Raw genomic sequence first — 17,891 nt, 5'->3', positions numbered from 1 at the left:
TAGGCTCAGCAGCACTCACACAGAGACACTGTATGCTTCAGAGCATTTCAAACCCCCACCACAACTCACATGTTATGCAAAGAAAGACCCAAACAAATTGCAGTGGAAGTTAATTATGAATTCTTTCCGTTAATTATGAATTCTTTCGAGATGAGCCATGTTTGTTAGTACCTGATATGGAATTCACTGTTTAGGCAGGGGAAAAAAAAAAAAAAGAAAAGAAAAAAAATAGGAAAGGTACACTTGTTCTGAAACAACTCCTGACAGGTCAAAACACATAGAGACTGCATGAGCCTGGTGAAAATCATTCATTCCCTGTGCACAGGGCAGATCTGCCCTGGCTGGTCCTGCATGCCCGCTGTGCCCGGGGCTGTGCTGCAGAGAGGAGCTGGGCACAGGGCTGGGGGGGCCCTGTGGGGCCTGGGGCTGGCCAGGGCTGTGCTGTGCCCCCCTGACCCAGCCCAGGGCACACAGACCCCCATGCCCTGCCCTGCCAGCCCTGCCAGCCCTGCCAGCCGCGGGTGCTGCGAGTGCCCGGGCAAGGCAATGATCCCAAAGTGCAAATGGCACTGAAAGCTCCCCCCAAGCCTGTGACCCTCCAAACTGCACTCCTGCCGTGGCTCTGCATTGTTTTAGTGTGCTGCAAAATGCCCAGAGGGGAGCATGTGCTTCCAGATTCATATTCAGCACAAGTAAGATTGCAGCTCATCCTGCAGAGACAGTGCTAAGCACAGGAGACTGTCCAATGAACCAACAGTGCAAAACAGGGATCCTGAATTTTAGTCATTTCCCATTTTTCTGAATTTTAGTCATTTCCCATTTTCCTGAATTCCTGTCATTTTCCAGACATCACCTAAAGAACAGCTTTCCTTACATAAACATGAAAGTTCTCCATACTTACCACCACACACAAAAGTGAGCTCTGCTGCTCCCAATCACCACACACACAAGATTATTTGCAGCTTGGAGATGTCCAGATTTATTTACTATATTTTCCATAGGAACTGCTTTTTGTTGCACAGAAATATTTGCTTTCTTTTGCAGTGCTGTTCAAAATTTAGGTGGGGGGGGGGATTAGCACTAATTGTTACAGAACATGTAAACACGTGTTCTAAAGCAGGTTCTTCTCTCCAAACCAATGCTGATGTTTGGGGGGGTGGATTTTGTAGGGAGAAGTTGGGGTTCTTTGAGGTTTTGTATAATTTAAAGACCACAAAACCTGGTTGCTCTCTGCTCCACATCTAACATTTGTGTAAAAGAACATTTCACAGTCATTTTGTGCACTTTTGTATATTTTGTGGAAGTGACATGGACATAATGTGGTGGGCAGCAGAGAACTAGACAGAATATATTCATCCTAAACCACCTGGCTATCACATCCAGCCCTGACCTTTTTTTAAGTCTTCCAACCATTGCACACACCTGTTTCCCCTGACACTGACAAATGCAGGTAGAGATACCTCAAGTTTCATCCAGAAATCCAACCTGTTGGTCCATCTGCACACAGACATCCCTCCCTGTTCCAGGGTGTTTTGCAACATCTGCAGCTGCAAATGGATGCAGTTCAAAACATTTTCATGATTTTTTGCAAACTCAGAAACTCCTGTGAGCACAGAGGTGGTGGGCAGGACCTGAGGAGCCTGAGCCTCTCTCATGTCAGAGCTGCTGTTTCTTTTGGCTCCCCAGGCTCAGGTCAGCTGGCTGTGGAACCTGTGCCAGTGTCTCATTGCCATCACAGGGAAGAATTGCTTGCTAATATCCAATCTAAACCTGCTCTCTGTCAGTTTGAAGCCATTCCCCCTTGTTCTGTCACTCCAAGTCTCTCCATGTTTCTTGTTGTCCTCTCCAGCTTCAACAGAACAAGCTCCATTGGAAGCAATTTATCCAAGGGCTACCACTCAAATAAATTGGGGTGAGACAGCCCTGAGATGGCAGCTGTAGGCTGAGGAAATAGGCAAAGCATTTTGCTCATAACCTTCATCATCATCATCATCCTCCTGTCTGCTCTGCACACATCCTCCCTGGCCAGGGCAAGCTGAGCACCCTGAAGTGCTGAGGCATGCCCCAGGCTCCCTGAACTGAGCACATGAGGGTTTTTTTGGGAAAATCTCATTCCAAATGTGCCTCCTGAATCTTTCTGAAAATGTTTTTCCTCATCATCAGAAAAAAGACAAAACCCTGCATTTACTTCATCTGCAGTGCCTCTGTGACTGTGATGTATTGTAGTTATTTTAAAAGATGAACAGACAAAAACATTCAATGTAAAGTATTCCTGCAGGAGCAACACCTCAAGCAAGATGACTCTCACTACTGAACTTAGATTTATAGGATGATTAAAAAGGATAAAAGCCTTAGCAAAGAGCTGTGAAAGCTGTGGCTGTGCTCACTTGGTCTTCAGATTGCCCAAAAAGGTCGATAAGATGTTTAGTTACTGCACACTATTCCCTCAAAATGCCCTCTCTGGGACACAGAGCATGCTCCAAGGCAGGAAACAAAGTGGAGAACTGACATCTGAGGACTAGCAGGATCATAAATTGGTGATAATTTTGTTGCTAATCAATTGTGCTGACAAGAGCAGCACTTGCAGGTCTCTGATTCAGGCTTTTCCCAGGGTGTACAGGGAGCAATGCAGGACAGAGGGACACAATGGGGACAGAGGACACTGTGCTGTGTCCGGAGCTGGGTGACACGAGGGATCTCCAGGAACAGGAATTCTCTAAATGTTCCACAAGCTCCACAGCTATTCACCTTCTCCAGTGCTGCAGCAATAAATCAAATTTGGTTGGCATCAAGAGTCCAAACACAAAACAACAGAGTGTTCAAATCTGCTGTGGATTTGGAGCATGCAATTAACTTTAGGAGACCCCAAGATGAACCTGTGCTGTGTCCTGGGGACAGGGATCACCCTGCCATGCTGAACCACAAACACCCTGCAATTCCCCAGCCACTCCAAAGCTCAGCCATCACCCTGTGATTCAGGGGCCAGCAGCTACCCTGACACTGAATGGAGGCTGCAGAATGCCTGTGGAATCCAAAATGCTGCTAAATATTGGTTTGGGGGTCGGATGGGTGAGAGGTGGAGGAGGAAGCAGAAATTTAGTTCAAATAAAGGAATAATCTTCCATTTATCATTTTTGTATTGCAGTCACAGCAGGTAGGACGATACTGCTGAATAAGTGAGGTAAGAAGAGAAGCTAAAATTCAGATCTAGACCTTCCCAGGAGAGCTTGAGGTGGTACATTTATCCCTGTGCTCACCAGGACACCACAAATGAGCATGAAGAACCAGAGGCCACCCAGGGTCACTCCCAGATGCCAGGTGAGTGCTGGGGAGAGGGACCATCCTCCAGAAAAACAAGAAACTCTCACCCAGTGAAGCCACACTGCTCCACGATGGCTGGGCCAGCAGCAGAAGACAAAACTGCTCTCCCAAGGGATACCTGCTGGAAATCCTGCTCTGTGTTCCCAAGCACACCAGAGGAAGGCTCCAACTGAGAATTAGAGTTCAATTTGTAAAGAAACCAAGAATTAAATACGGGGTAAAAAAGGAGAATATACCAGATGACATTGCATATGAATGTCAGCTCTGTTTGAGGGTGTTTACAGGCAGGCTACAGCCTGCAATTTTAATTGGATCACAAAGTAGAAAATGAAAATGTTTCACTAAGCAAGATGAATGGTATGACATTTGTCCTCCAGATTGGTGATGATTATTTGTGGAGATGAATAAACAGCAAAGTTAAGATGAAGTTTCAGTTTCCACAAGCAAGAGGGAAGCATAAATATAAAACTTTATCCCAATTTTCTAAACTGTTCCATAAATCACGAGTGGAAAGAATCCAAATGTGCAGACTTAGGAAACATAAATGTTCCTGCTGACCACGTTTAACTTTCAGGATCTCAGCTGCACCAGGACTGAAATAGCTGCCAACATGTTTTACAAAACCTTTGCCACCAGCCAGCCCAAAGCCTGGCAGGTTATCGGTAAGCCTCCAGGAGGATTTAACAAGGACCTGAAAAGTTGCTTGTAGAAGAGAGAAGATTGAGGTAGATCTTGATGTGATGTAGAACAGGGTAGCTGTGAAACACAGCTGATTTAAAAGTTGCTTTAATGTCCCTCTATAAGGTTTTCTAAACAAAATTATCTCCTAACCCTGATCCATCAGCCTTATGTGAGGACAGAGCTGGGACAGACTGGGGGTTCTCTGAGCTACCCCACTAATGCAATTCCTAGTGAGTTTCTGTGCACCAATCTGGTAGAAAATAGCAACAGTGTGAGCCTGACATGAAAAAAAAAAACCCATCTTTAACATTTTCTCTTTATTTTCAAGCAGTGGTGAATATATATCCAGAATGGCTGGCAATAGCCACCTGCTCATATGGTTGGAACAGCAACATAAAGAAACATCACATCTCAACTCTCACATGAGAGAAAGCCTACCTAAATACACCTAATTTTCATCTTAATGTGGTCTAGCAGATGTTTTGGGCAATCAGAGAAAAATAAACCTCCAGAGCTAACTGTCAAAGAAACAAAGACAGCCTGAGCTCCTGGAGAACATGGGGAGTTTTACCTGAGCAAAATGTGAATAACCAGAGAGGTTTAAACCAGAGAGGCAGGAACCTGCTCCCAAAAGGAGAACACATAACATCTGGCAGGATGCTGGGATGCTGCACCATCTCCATCTGTGGCCCAAATTCAGCAAACTATTTGCCACATCTTTCCAGAACAGCACCTTCAATTTAGCTCACTCTGCAGAGACTCCCACTCAGCCCTGGGATATACCTAATAAAAGTCATTGTCATATTTAATATTCATATTAAATAATCAGGAGGATCCAATCTAGGCCTGAAAACCTGAAATACCCCAAATACATTTAAAACAACACCAATATAGGTGTCCTTATTTAAGTATCTGTCAAATGCTGGCAGTGTTCTCAAAACATGAATCAGGACAGAGCTATTTTATTTCCAGTGGAAATGCCTGAACCTCATTTAATCTGTTTCAGCTTTTGACCTGTCAGAACCCATATGGGATGAAGCATTGAGTGAATTATGGAAAATCAGCAACTTCTGCTGTGCCCTAATTATTGATCAAAGGAGAAGGTAAGCATTTGCAGGGTCCACACTTGAGTGAAATGCTTTTCCTACTCAGAAAAAGAGAAAGTTCAGTGCAAGCTTTTCTTCAGTGCTGCTGCTATCTATATCACCCAACTGTGACCTGAAAGTGAAAACAGCTATAAACATGTATGAATCATCTTCTTATATGAATTTTATCCAAGTTCAGACAGGTAGCCTGGATTGTTGAGCTGTTTTTACCTTACTATGCTGTGGTTTAAAGCAAACTTGAGGTAAGGAAATGTACATGTGTCAGTTTTAAAGCTGACATCGTTCCTCTAACACATGAATAAAACTAAAACAAATCTCAGACCCAGAAAAAGCTGGATTCTGCAAGCTGGGGGAAAAAACCACATGCTGTTTACTCCTGCCATTAATGCTCTCAAAAGGCATTTTCCTGACATAAAACTCATTTTCACCCCTGTTTTGGTTTTGCAGCATGGCAGCAATAATGTTTAAGCCCGTTGGACACCACCTCATGGAACATGCTACAAATCAGCTCCAAGGGGTGAGCATCCCACTGCTGGCTGCAGCCCTGACACCCTTCCAGGGCTCCCAGGAGGGAAGGAAACCCTTTAGCACCAGGTGAAAGATCAAAATAGAACATTCTGGGCTGTCATTTTATAAAGAGCTTGCTTGGGTGTTGGAGTCTGGGAGGATAAATCAATGGAGGTTTCAGCTCGGGAAGCCAATTTGGAACAAAAGGCAATGTAAAAACACTGAGCTGTCCCAAGGGCCCCACAAAGTCCATTTGCATCTTGTCTGTATGCTCCATGCAAGGGACTCTAATTCCAGCACTTGCCAGCTATTAGCACGTGCTAATGAGGCTCCTGCAATTCCAGTCCAGGATGAGGAGGGCAGGAATTAGGCTTGGAGCAGTGGGAGAGGCATTCTGGCAATCAAGGAGCCGTCCTGAAGAGGCATTTCTCCTCTGGTTACCACTAATTAAAGCCTTTTTTTTGGCTCTTTTTAAAAAGCCTCTCTTTAACCCCACCATTTGTGGTGGGTCCAGTCAGCCAGCGTGGGGCAGGATGGGTCTCAGGGACACCCACAGAGGGTCACAGGGAGGGTCACAGGTTTCCTGTGCTGTAACTGCATCTCCTGCCAGGGCAGCCCTTACCCAGACCAGGATCCCACTGATGCTGGGACACTGAATGGGGACCCAGAAAAATCATCCACCTTGACCACCATGAGCTGGTTATGCCTATAAGTGAGACTGTAGGAACTGGAAACTAAACTGGCAAGCACTGAGTGCAAAGGCTTTAGGGTATTTACACCCACAGTCACTGTCCTTAGGCTCAGTCCCACATGCAAAGCTGTCCAACCACCTAGGAGAGACAGGAACAGCTCTGTGTCCAGGAGGGACACAGTCTGATGCCCATTTGGCAGGTTTATCCTGTATCCGGCACGGCAGCGGGGCTGGGAAGCCCAGAGGCAGTGGGAGCCACCAGAGTGACCTCTGTGCCACACGGAAAATGCCCAAATCGTACCCTGAACAGCACAGGGAAAATGTCCATCTCCTGCTTGCATGGCAAAGGAAAAATGCCCAAATCCTGCCTTGCACAGCACAGGGACAATGCCCCAATCCTGCCCTACACAGCACAGGGAAAATGCCCAAATCCTGCCTTGCATGGCAGAGGAGAAATACCCAAATCTTGCCTTGCATGGCAGAGAGGAAATACCCAAATCTTGCTCTGCACAGCACAGGGAAAATGTCCAACTCCTGCCCTACACAGCACAGGGGAAATGCCCAAATCTTGCTCTGAACAGCCCAGGGAAAATGCCCAAATCCTGCCTTGCATGGCACAGGGGAAATACCCAAATCTTGCCTTGCATGGCACAGGAGAAATGCCCAAATCTTGCCTTGCATGGCAGAGGGGAAATACCCAAATCTTGCCCTACAGAGCACAGGGGAAATACCCAAATCTTGCCCTGCACAGCACAGTCCATGTCGGGACAGCAATGCTGGCAGGCCCAGCTCCACACACAGCACAGGCTCATCTCACACAGCACACCCACCACATGAACTCTGCATTTTGCCTGAAAAGAGCAAGCAGCACTCGGCTCAACCAGAAATGAAAGCAGAGCCTGTTGTAACAAACAGGGAGGTAACGAGCCCCAGTTCTCCTCTTGGGCATGTTCACAGCTCCTCTTAGGACAGAGCTGGCAGTGCACAAGACAGGAAGAGGGCTCTTGGAGAACAGAAGAACCTGCTTTAAGGACATGACACAGAGCCACAACACCAAGGAGAGAGAGAAGTAGAAAGAGACATACTGGAGAAGCTGACCATTGCGAAATGCTGACACCGGTCTCCTGTGAATTCGATCGGACACCTACCGGAAGAGAGAAAACCAGAAAGAGAGAAACAAGATAGCAAAATGACACCCAAACAGGCTGAAGTGAGGCCCCTTCTGCTCCCTTCCACGGCTCCTCTCTGTCTGCTTGCAGCCTTGACCCTTACCTGCAGCCCTAAGCCCTACCCAAAGCTGACACCAAGAGCCATCCCTGACTAGAGCACGCTACATCCACCGCTGTGCCCGGGAGGGTTTTAGTAGTGTGGTGCATTTTTTGTCTTCAGACATACTTTGCTTAGGATCTGGCATGTACAATCGCAAAGGCAGTTTCTCCAAACATCTCTGTCCGAAGAATCCATTTGGACATCTGGAGGGGGAAAAGGGGAGAAATCACAGAACATGTCTGGCACAGTTCTTGAGGCTAAGGTCAGAAATAAAAAGTGCATTGTGATGAATGGAAAAAATAAAGGTTTTACATGCGAGTTTACTCTTTGCTTTCACCAGGCACCTGCAACATCAGTGCTCCAGCTCTGGTTTAGGTTTGGGTCTTCAAGCAGGCAGCCAAACCCCTCCTGCTCTGTCCTGCTCTGCCTGCCTCCTTCCTTCTAACCTGCTACAAGCACCAGCTGGCAGGAACACTGAGATGGGCTGGATGCTACTCTCAGAGACTCTGTGGAGCTGCTCTGCAGACTGGCAAGAGGCACCAAAAGCAGAGAGCAACTGCTGAGGCGACAGCGAGCGTTGGGTGTGGGAAGCATCTCCCCATGGTGACCCCAGAAGAACCAGGGATGTTCTCAGGGTGGTTAGAGAGAAAGCACAGGCAGAGTCTCTGTGTTAGCAGAGAGGAAGGGACAGAGAAGAAAGCTGAGCTGAGCTGAAGGGGTCTCCCATGCTGTGAGAGGCTCTCTCAGGCTCTGGCCTGGCCTGGGTCACCTGATGGGCTGAGGTGTGCCAGCCCATGGGCACCAGCTCCACACCCACAGGATGCTCAGGTGGCAGGGAAGGGCCACCAGGCACTGGCACCAGCCCATAAGGAGCTCCCCAGGGCTGAGCCAGGTTTGGGGAGCACAGGGCCATGGGCAGGGGTGCAGCAGGAGCTGCAGAACCACCCAGGGTGAGCAGCACTGCGCTGTCACCCTCTGCAGCTGCAGGTGAGCCTGGGCAGCCATGGGAGCCCAGCCTGGTGAGGTCAAACACTTCTCTCACTGGAACTTGTCTCCCTCCCTCACTTCACACCTTCTGCATATTCCTTGGATAGTCCAGCACAGGATCCCTAATTTTCTTCAAGTCCCAGCTCTCACCTCCCTGTCCCACAACTCTCTCCCTTCTCAGCACATCTCTCTTTCCTCTGAGCTTAAGAGGGATTTGTCTTTATAGCATTTCAACATCTGCTTTTCAACTTTTTGTGAGTGGAGCTGCAGGCTCTGCACCTGGCACATGCCAGACCTTCCTCACTCTCAGATGCCACCCAGAAAATCTCACAGTGATCCGCAAGTGGTCAGCAAGGAAGGGACTGAAAGACACCTCAGTAAAAACAGATGAATCAGAGGCCAAATCTGATGTCAGTGGCTCAGCTCCTGGCCAGGCCTCTTCAAAGGACAGCAGGAGGTTGGGAGCAGCCACAGCAGCATCAGGCAACTGCTCCTAATCTGTGCATCTGGTGAGGGATGGTCCAGGTCCAGATCCTGGTCCATGTCCATGTCCAGGTCCAGGTCCAGATCCTGGTCCAGGTCCAGGTATAGGTCCAGGTCCAGGTTCCGGTTCCATGCAGAAACTTTTGATTTTTAGTAGCTGAGCTTCATCATGGACATCACTGACCTGGCTTTGGCGCTTGATTTCTTGCTGGATTTCACTGCAGTTTGGGTAGGCCTGAGCTGCGCAAAAAAACTGCTGCACCCTCACTGCCCATGACCAAATGTGGGTCAGCATCTGGGTTTTTGGGACCTGTGCTCACATCTCTAAGTGCGGGTGTGTTGGGCTATTTGTGCACCCCAAACTGCTCATGGAGAACTTTAGGGCATGGCTCTGCACGAGGCTGCACTGAGGTCTCCAGTCACACCCTTCAGTTTCTCAGTATCCAAGTCATTTCTGAAACTGAAAATTGAACTCCCTAGTCAGGGAAATATTTTTGAAAAATTGGCACTTTATTCTCATTCTTGGACGTTCATCTTGGAGCACAGGAGAGGGAGATGAACCAGCCATACCAAGAAAAGCTCAGCCCAAGGGGTCACCATCAGACATGGGGCCTGTTGGCCTTCCCTGCAATGAAGCAGAGAAAGCTGGTGCTGGGAAGTGAAGGAAATGCCCCATTGTCAATCAAAAAGCACAAACCTGAGGCACTGGGTGGCACAGACTCACAAAAAGAGCCCCAGGACTGGAGAAACCCTTCAGAGATGGCTTTGAGCAAGGAATCCAAAAGAGAAGGTGTCTTCCCAGTCCTTTTTGAAGTTTTTTCATCACCTCTGACTGAGTTAGGAACTTATCCACAGAGTCTTCAAGGGAATCCAGTTTAGCTTGCAAGGTGCTTCCCATCTCTCTGGGATCTGACATTTCCTGGATGCTGTGAGCACACCAAAGGGCCTCACGGGTGCTGCTGAATGAAGGAATAGTCCCACCCACCCCAAAAAGGGGTGTTTTGTCAGAAAGGAGCTAAAATTACCTCAGCTGCACACCTGCAAGAGGTCAGCCAAGGCTGGAACTCCAGGGTGACTGAGGCTGCATGAAGACTGAAAATTATGGGAAAATTTTAAGGAAATAAAAGCCCAGAGAAAGGAATTGGTAAGAAGTGGAAAAAAAAGCAAAACAAAAAGGTGTCAAAGAGGCTTTGATGCCATGACAGCTACCATACAGCCCATCCTCAGATCTCTGCAGTCAGCCAGGCGTGGGTGGGGAGAGGAGCTCTCAAGGCAGAAGGCAGCAGACAACTGCCTCCCCTGTGTCTGGGACAGCTAGGGTTTTCATCTTGAGTTACTCAGTGATTCAGCACCGGGAGAAGTGACAGGAAAAATGCCCCCCCTGAACAAGAGCACCTTCTGTCACCTCTCAAGCTTGTGTACAAGCTGTCAAGACAATGTGCCACCCCTGCACACCTGGGTTCTGGCTCCTCATGAGCAAGGCTGCAGGCAGAAGCAGTGACCAGAAGACCTTTGAGAGCATGCAGTGCTTTTGGTTCTTTTTTTTTAACCTGTCTCTAACTGCTAGGCTGCTGAAGATGATTTATTATTTATGACTGTGGCCCCAGATGTGACTTCAAGGAAAGAAATTTCCAGCATGTTTGGCACATGGTTCTCCCAGTCTGGACGGGAACAGCAGTAGAGATCATCCCTTCTGCACTAAACTCTGCTGCCTGTGGTGAGGGCAGCTTTCTGCAGTGAGGGACACACCTGAAAGTTCAGGCTCCCTGCAGCTGAGAGCTGTGAGCTGGGATTGATCATGGCATCCTTCTCCCTGCACCTTTGACTCAAGAGGTTCTGGCTGGTCCAGCAAAACCAAGGCCCTCCTTCTTTGGAAAACTCCTGCAGGGACTTCACAGCTGGTGGACTTCCCTCCAATATCATCTTTGGAGTTTTTGGTGCACTCACAGAGGCACAATGGGTCTCCCCCAAGGGAAGTGGACAAGGTTGTGGCCATAGAAATGGTCCTGGGGAAGGCCAAGGCTGCACCAACCCCTTGTCCCCTCTCTAGCCTGAGTGGAGACTCCCAAAACTGCCCTTGCTTAACTCCATCCCTCTGTGTCTAATTGCTGCCTCTGAAAATTGCTTGCAAATGCCATTGATAAAACTGGTCAGGGATTTTTCTGTCCACATTCTGTTTTCTGTTATTGCTGGAAAATATCCCATTCTTTTAATTTTGACCTTAAGACCTTTTCTTTTTTTAATAACCCCATTTTGAAAACATCTGCACAATTCTGCTCTTGGGTTCAGGATGAATTGCAGTGAGATATTTACATGGTAACAAAAATGCACTAAGATGATCAAATAAAGCATCTCAAAAAGCACAAACCAAAATAGTTTGCATGACTCATTTTTATGATGTTTGCTGGGCACTTACGGCTGAAAATTGAGGAACTTTGACATTTTGCCCCCTATCAGGGCAGAGCAATAATTATTGTTAATTATTATTTGCTACTTTCGTCTTCCTGCTGGAAGCAAAACTTTTTTCTGTCCAGCTGTTGCTCTAAATCTTGCAAGGGGTAGGCACATTTCCTTTGCACCCCCAGATCTTAATTAAAATATGCCAAATTCAGTAGCTCTCATAAAGCAATCCATGCTGCAGAAAAATGTGAATGAGCAGGTGCTTCAAAATGACACAATAAAGACAAGCTGTAGCAGAAGGACACAATGCACTGAAGTAAGCAAATGGAAAAAAAATGTTCCAAACACGTTGCTTTTTTGTGGGAAGGGCTGAAAAAGAAGACAGTTCTGTCATTGTCCCCTGACCAGTCCCAGATGATCAGGCTCTGGAGAGCCACAAAAGGCTGGGCTCCACCAAATCACTGATGGAAAGCAGAGAAAGCAACCAGAATAAACACAAAGGCCTTCTCCAGAGCAGCTAATCAAGACATGTTTGCTGCAGAGTGGAGTCCAAAGCTCAGGGACACCCACTGCTGGCTCAGTGCTCGGTGTTGGCAGGACCTGCTGCCCTCACTGAGCCTTTGCTGCTGCAGGATCAGCTCCCACACTCTGATGGCCTCAGGGGCTGATGCAGCCACAGTGCACTGAGGCACAGATGGGCTTCTTGAACCTGAGAAGGCACCTGATCTCATCACCCAAGACAAACAGCATGCAAACCCCAAGGAACGAGTCCTGGCTGGTCCGGGGGATTTGGAACAGGATGTGGAGATTTCACCCCTGGCTCTCCATTTCCAGGGACATTGCAACACCTCCCCACAGGGCTGCTCTACACCCCTGGCACAGTGACGTCCCTGTGGCTGTGCAATGACCAAATGCCACTGGCAGGGTGGAACAGCTCCAGATGCCACAGCTGAGCAAACAGTGCTGCCAGGGGCCATGCAGCATCCCTGTGACAGTCACACCTTTGGATGGGGCTCTGGGAAGGCACAGGGCAGCTGCAGCGTGGCCAAAACTTCAGAATAATCTTTCTGTTTCTTGGGAAGATCTGCAGGAAACAATAGCTTGGAGATATGATTTTGAAAATTGGTGACTTTGATTCATCAGTTAATTTTAAAACGATCTGATCTTTTCTCCTTTTGCTTTGTTTTGTTTTTTATTCTCTCCTTGACTTTCCCTGTTTGCCTGAGGTGGTCCAGGCCTCTGACCTGCCTCCCCCAGAGGCAGAGCTGTCACCCCAAATCCAGGCTGTTTATCTGTCACATTTGCAAATCATCCGGCCTGACTCTTGGGAGCACAACTGGTCCAACACGATGTGGGGGTGCTGCTCCATAATGCTCTTTAAGTCTTCTGATCCCACACAAGATCCTGGCCCAGAGCTGATCACTTTGATCCACTGACCACACAGAAGAGATATGAGGAGCATTCCAGTGGGCAGAGAAGGCTCTGCAGTGATGAGACCTGACTTGCTTGCTTTGTTTGGCTGGGAAGACCCCAGCTGTACCTCATGTGTGCCAAGACCCAACGGGGGAAAAGAGCACAGGCACAGCCCTGTGGGGCACCCAGCAATAAAAGCTTAAAGCAGCCTCCAAGTGCTGAGCTGTGCCAAGGACTCTCCAGGATGGAGGCAGATCCAAGAGCAGAGGCTGCCAGTGATCCCAATGCTCTGTGTGACTGGGCACAACAAACCAGGCACCACTGCTGTGTGCCCCAGCTCAAGGCTGGAGACTTCCTTGTGTGCATCCCCTCTGAGCTCTGCTCACACCTGTCCCTGCCCTGGAGTCATCTCCTCAGGCCTCTTTGAGCAAAATGATCTGGAAAAAGCATTGAGAAGTTCGTCCTGTCAAAGATCCTGGAGCTTTTTAATTTACAAGAGATGCTGAGTGAGTTCTGTCTGTGTGTGGCTCTGTCATTTCCCAGGCTTATGCAGAAAATTTGCAGAATATTTGAGGCAGGTCCCATTTCTCCCATTTGACTTCCAGGTGGTCTGTTTGCAGAGTCAGGACAGCAGCACAGATCACTTTATGTTCAGGTTTCCTTTGACACCAGCATGTGTAGAATTTACTTCAAATTAAGGATAAAATTATGGAAGAACACAATCCAAAAAGACACAATTTCTGGAACAATCCAAGTCCATTCTGGGCTCTTCCTCAGTGAAGAAAATGCTTTATCCAAGGTCTGTCTGAAGCATATTAGAAAGGGAGGGAGGAAGTGGGATTACAAGCAAATACTTTGTTCCTCAGGATTTAAAAGACCAGGAGGAACATGTTTCTGGGAAGACTGTTAAAAAATAATAATAAAAAGCCAGCTGCCAATTTAGGCAATATTTGCTGCAAATCGAGCATGAACCACATCAGGAGAAGAAATTATTGGAGAACCCATCTGCTGTTTTTGGTCCAGACTGCCAGGGGGGACATCTTCAGGAAGGATTTCCTGTGCTTCTGGGCATCTGCAAGAATGGAACCCACCCCAAGAAGCTGATGGCAGGATGGTGGCAGGCAGTGAACAAGAACACTCCAAAACTCTGGTAGCTGGCATTGGAAAGGCTGGGAACATCACAAGGGTGCTGGGGGGGATAGAACCCCCTGAGCATTCAGTGAGGGAGGGCTGGAAGGGGGCACAGGGGCCAGATGATCCCCCCAAGGCCCTGGACACGTTCTGCTCCTGGCTGGAGCTGCTCACGTGGCTCTTGCTGATCTCCAGAGCTTTTGAAGAGGTTGTGAGCAGAACCTGCTGATCTCTTCCATGCTCCTGGCTCAGAGGCACAGTCAGGCTGGAGGGCCAAGGCTGCTGTTGCAGAGATCAGAAATGAACATGGAAACCTGTGTCCTTGCCTCTTCTCCTTTCTCCTGCATCTTTCACAAACCACAGCAGCAGATCTCCTGCCTTAGAAAGCATGGAATGTCTCAGCTCTTTGTTTGCAGGCAAAGGTGAAGTCTGTTTATTCATCAGCATCTTCCCCAAAAATCACTCCAAAATCATTGGGAGAGCCATTTTATGGGAAAAACTTTTCAGTTCAAATGCTTCTGCATCCCTCAATAGCTAGAATCCAGAAACTCTAAAATTACACCACTTCAAAAGCCAGGTTTTCTTATCTTCAGTTTGAGATTTTCATGATAAAAGCACCCAAGGAGAATGAGCATCCAGGGATGTCCTCAAGCAGTAAGATCAGAAGTGACTGTGCTGTGTGGAAGGCATTGGGTCCCCTGGGTTTCTGAGAACATGAAGCCTTGTTTTTCTGTTTTTCTTGTTTTTCACCTTTCCTGGCAGATGAGCAGTGACAGTGCAGCCCTTCCAGCCTCTTCTCAGGGTAACACCTTCCTGCCCTTCCACACATGCCTGCTCAGTTCCTATCTGGTTTTAGCAATTGGTACCTTGGAACTCACCAGGCAAGGATATCATTTTACCATCTGCAAAGTGAGGAATTCAGGCTTTCAAATGATATGAAATAATTAGGTCTGTTTGGTGTGGCACATAAAATCTTAGTGGGATCCATCACTGAGTGCTCCCTCTGTTCATCATCTGTCAGAACAGCCTGGTTGGAAGGTAGGCTGGAATTGCTTTGGTTGAAACAGTAGAGCTGCTGAAGACATTTGACAAGTACCACAGTATTCTTCATTAGGAAAAAGTGATTTTTATGCATGGTAGGGGTTCAGGTAACTCTTGTTGTAATTAGAAATTGATCCCATTTGAATCTTGATCTGCATTTGGGTCCTTCCCAAAAGAAATAGCCTTGAAATCTGTGCCCCGGCTATGACCACATTGCTTGCAGATTTGATTCATACACTCTTCCACACTTCAAGGGTTCAGCCCTTCCCAGAATGGAAAGATTGGGATTTCTGGAGCTTCCTGGGCTGCAGCTACCCCAGAATGGTGGCTGTGACTTTAACCATCACATGGGGCTCCCCCCCTGTTTCCTGTGAGGAGCACCGACCAGAGGAGACCATGGTGCCACCAAGGAGCCAATGGCAGTGACAACTACACCAAAGCACAGGGCTGGGGGGGACAGGGGCTGCTCCCACTCCATGCACACATGGGAAATGTGGGAGCCGCAGCTTCTGCTTTCTGTCCTGCCCAACTCTTTGTGTGTCTGAGGGTGAGTCTGGGAGGACTGGGAGCTGCTCCTTCCACCCCAGCTGCACTGGAGAGCCAGAGCACAGGAGCTCAGCAGGATCCATTTCCACATGGCCTCTTCTGCTGCTCCCTGCAGAATCAGAGGAGTTCTGGGACAAGGGAGGAGCTGTGCTCAGTGTGATCCAGCCCTTTCAGGCTTGTGTTCAGTGCAGCCTCTAGGCCTGAGGAGCTGAGGTACCTGATGAGCATCACATCCTGCAGTGCTGCTGGGTGACACCCACAGATGCAAATACCTTTGGCTGTGTCTCCACTGAGAGGTCTCTGGGTTCCAAAGGGAGACAACTGTCAGCTCTGGGCTTCTCTGAGCTGGGCAGTGCTGCCTGGGTCACCAGGGGAGCTCAGGAGAGGATTCCATATGCTCAGTGAGTGCACAGCCAGGGCACCAGGTCCTGCTCACTGTGCAGGAGCCCAGGGGCAGGGACAGCTGAGCTCTGGGTACCTCCAGCACTGGCAATCAGACTGCACAGCTTGTCCCCAGGCACTGCTAGGCTTGGGGGTGAGGTGTGAGATGCCACTGGGCTGTCTGGCTCTGAGCCAGGGGTGAAAAACTCTCACATCCCATTCCACATCCCTCAGGCTGTGCAGCCCCACTTCAAACCCTTCAAAGCTCATTTTAGGGATAACTTAGTACACGTCTCTAGCTTTTCTTGCAGGTTTGAAGGGGGAAACAAACATCCCACACAGTGGCCACAAAGCTGCACAGAGAGGGGAACAGCTGGGGGTTAACCCTGGGCCCATGAGACACAGGAGAGGTTGGGGCAGGTCTCAACAAGGGACCCCTCCAGTCATGGGGAAAGAGGAGAAGGCTGTGCCCCTGAAAATCTCCCTGATTGGAGAACAGGACGTGTCAGCTCAGGGAGAGCAAAAGGGACCCAAATTTCCTTGAAGCTGCAGAGGAGAAAGGGGAAAGAAACAGCCAGGACAAACATATTCTTAGAGGGAGAAAAGCCAGGAAAAGTGAACAGTGACACGCACACAAAAAAGGAAAATACAAATCCTTGCCCCCCCTCCCCACCCCTGCCCCTCTAGTGCCCCTCTCTGAACCTGCACAGCTCAAACTGCAATTGCCAGGAGAATTTCAGAGCTCCCCCCCAGTCTGGCAGCTGCACTAAGGTCTCCTCTCCCTCAGCCAAGAAATTTCCATATTGACACAAGAACTCCACTCACTTACTTGCACGACAGCTGATTAATGCCCTCGATGTAGTAGCACACCCCTCCATTGACACAATAGGACTTGGCTGTTTCGTTGCATTTTCTGGCATGCCCGGACCAGGAGGAGAGAGTTGTGGTTACTGCAGGGGAAAACAAAAACACACACACAAAAAGGAGATATTGTTATTTCCTTTGTTTGGCAATTCTGCTTCCTTAGATGATTTTCTACGAGTTCATTTGCCAAAGTAAAAACCCCAGAGCTACAAACCTCAGCCTGTGCCTGCAGACCCACCTTCAGGTCCCAGGGCTGCAACTTGACCCTTCCTTTCCCAGCAAAAGGGGCCAAGTGAGTGAGGAGGTGAAGACTCATCATCCTCTAAGCAGCCGCAATGTAGTACAAAATCTTTTTTTTGGCAAGCTGTAGGGAAATGCCCCTTTCTCACTGTCCTTGGCCCTCCCTCATGCTGGGAATGCTGTGCCAGGAGGCAAGGAAGGGTCAGGAAGGAGGGGAGCTGCAGAATCACAGAGTCCCAGGGATGTGCTGTGAGGCCTGAGCACCTCAGGACACTGGAGCCAGACCCAGAGGTGCTGCAGGGCACTTTGCATTGCTCCACACCTTTGCCAGTCGAGTTTTCAGAGCCAGGAGCAGGTCTGGCATGAGCAAAAACAGCTCCATCTGTCCCTGCCCTCTCCTGAGCATTTCTCTGTCCTGCCACAGCTGGGCTGCCCCAACAGCCCCAGCAAAGTGCAGCAGGAGAAGCCAGCCAGCCCCAGCTTGTGCTGAGGCAGGCAGCCAGCATGACTCCAGTTTCCCAGGTGCTTTTCCAAATCTAAACTTCTTCCTAGAGAAAACCTTTACAAAAGGTTTCTAGAGAAAAGCTGTCCTGTAAGTGACAAGAAAACCTGCAGAATTTCACTGTAATTCCTGTCTCTGAGAGACTCTGATAAATGTACAGACCAAAGCAGAGTCTCCAAAAGTAAAAAAATGCTTCTAGGAAGGAAAAATCAGTTGTTAGAGCATTGATACAGGTTACAGATGGTAAGCAGCTTTGGGGAATGCAGACCCATCTTCACATAAATCTAAGGAGTGCTGGGCACTAAAAAGCATGGATTTGTTACAACTG

The 17,891-nt window shown here is 48.5% G+C and overlaps 1 protein-coding gene across 1 annotated transcript in view; it reads right to left on the bottom strand.

The window, feature by feature from the left end:
- NRG2 (neuregulin 2) overlaps positions 1–17,891 on the bottom strand; it is a 159,372-nt gene that overhangs the window by 13,763 nt on the left and 127,718 nt on the right. The window contains exons 4-5 of the mRNA XM_059483533.1: positions 16,787–16,907; positions 7,392–7,450 (exon numbers count right to left, since the gene is read on the bottom strand). Of these exons, the coding sequence (XP_059339516.1) occupies positions 7,392–7,450; positions 16,787–16,907 (180 nt within the window). The remainder of the gene's footprint in view (positions 1–7,391; positions 7,451–16,786; positions 16,908–17,891) is intronic.

The sequence above is a fragment of the Ammospiza nelsoni genome, chromosome 16, assembly GCF_027579445.1.
Source record: "Ammospiza nelsoni isolate bAmmNel1 chromosome 16, bAmmNel1.pri, whole genome shotgun sequence".
NCBI lineage: Eukaryota > Metazoa > Chordata > Aves > Passeriformes > Passerellidae > Ammospiza > Ammospiza nelsoni.
The sequence above is the reverse complement of the archived record's forward strand: the minus strand, read 5'-3'. Positions and strand labels throughout refer to the sequence as shown.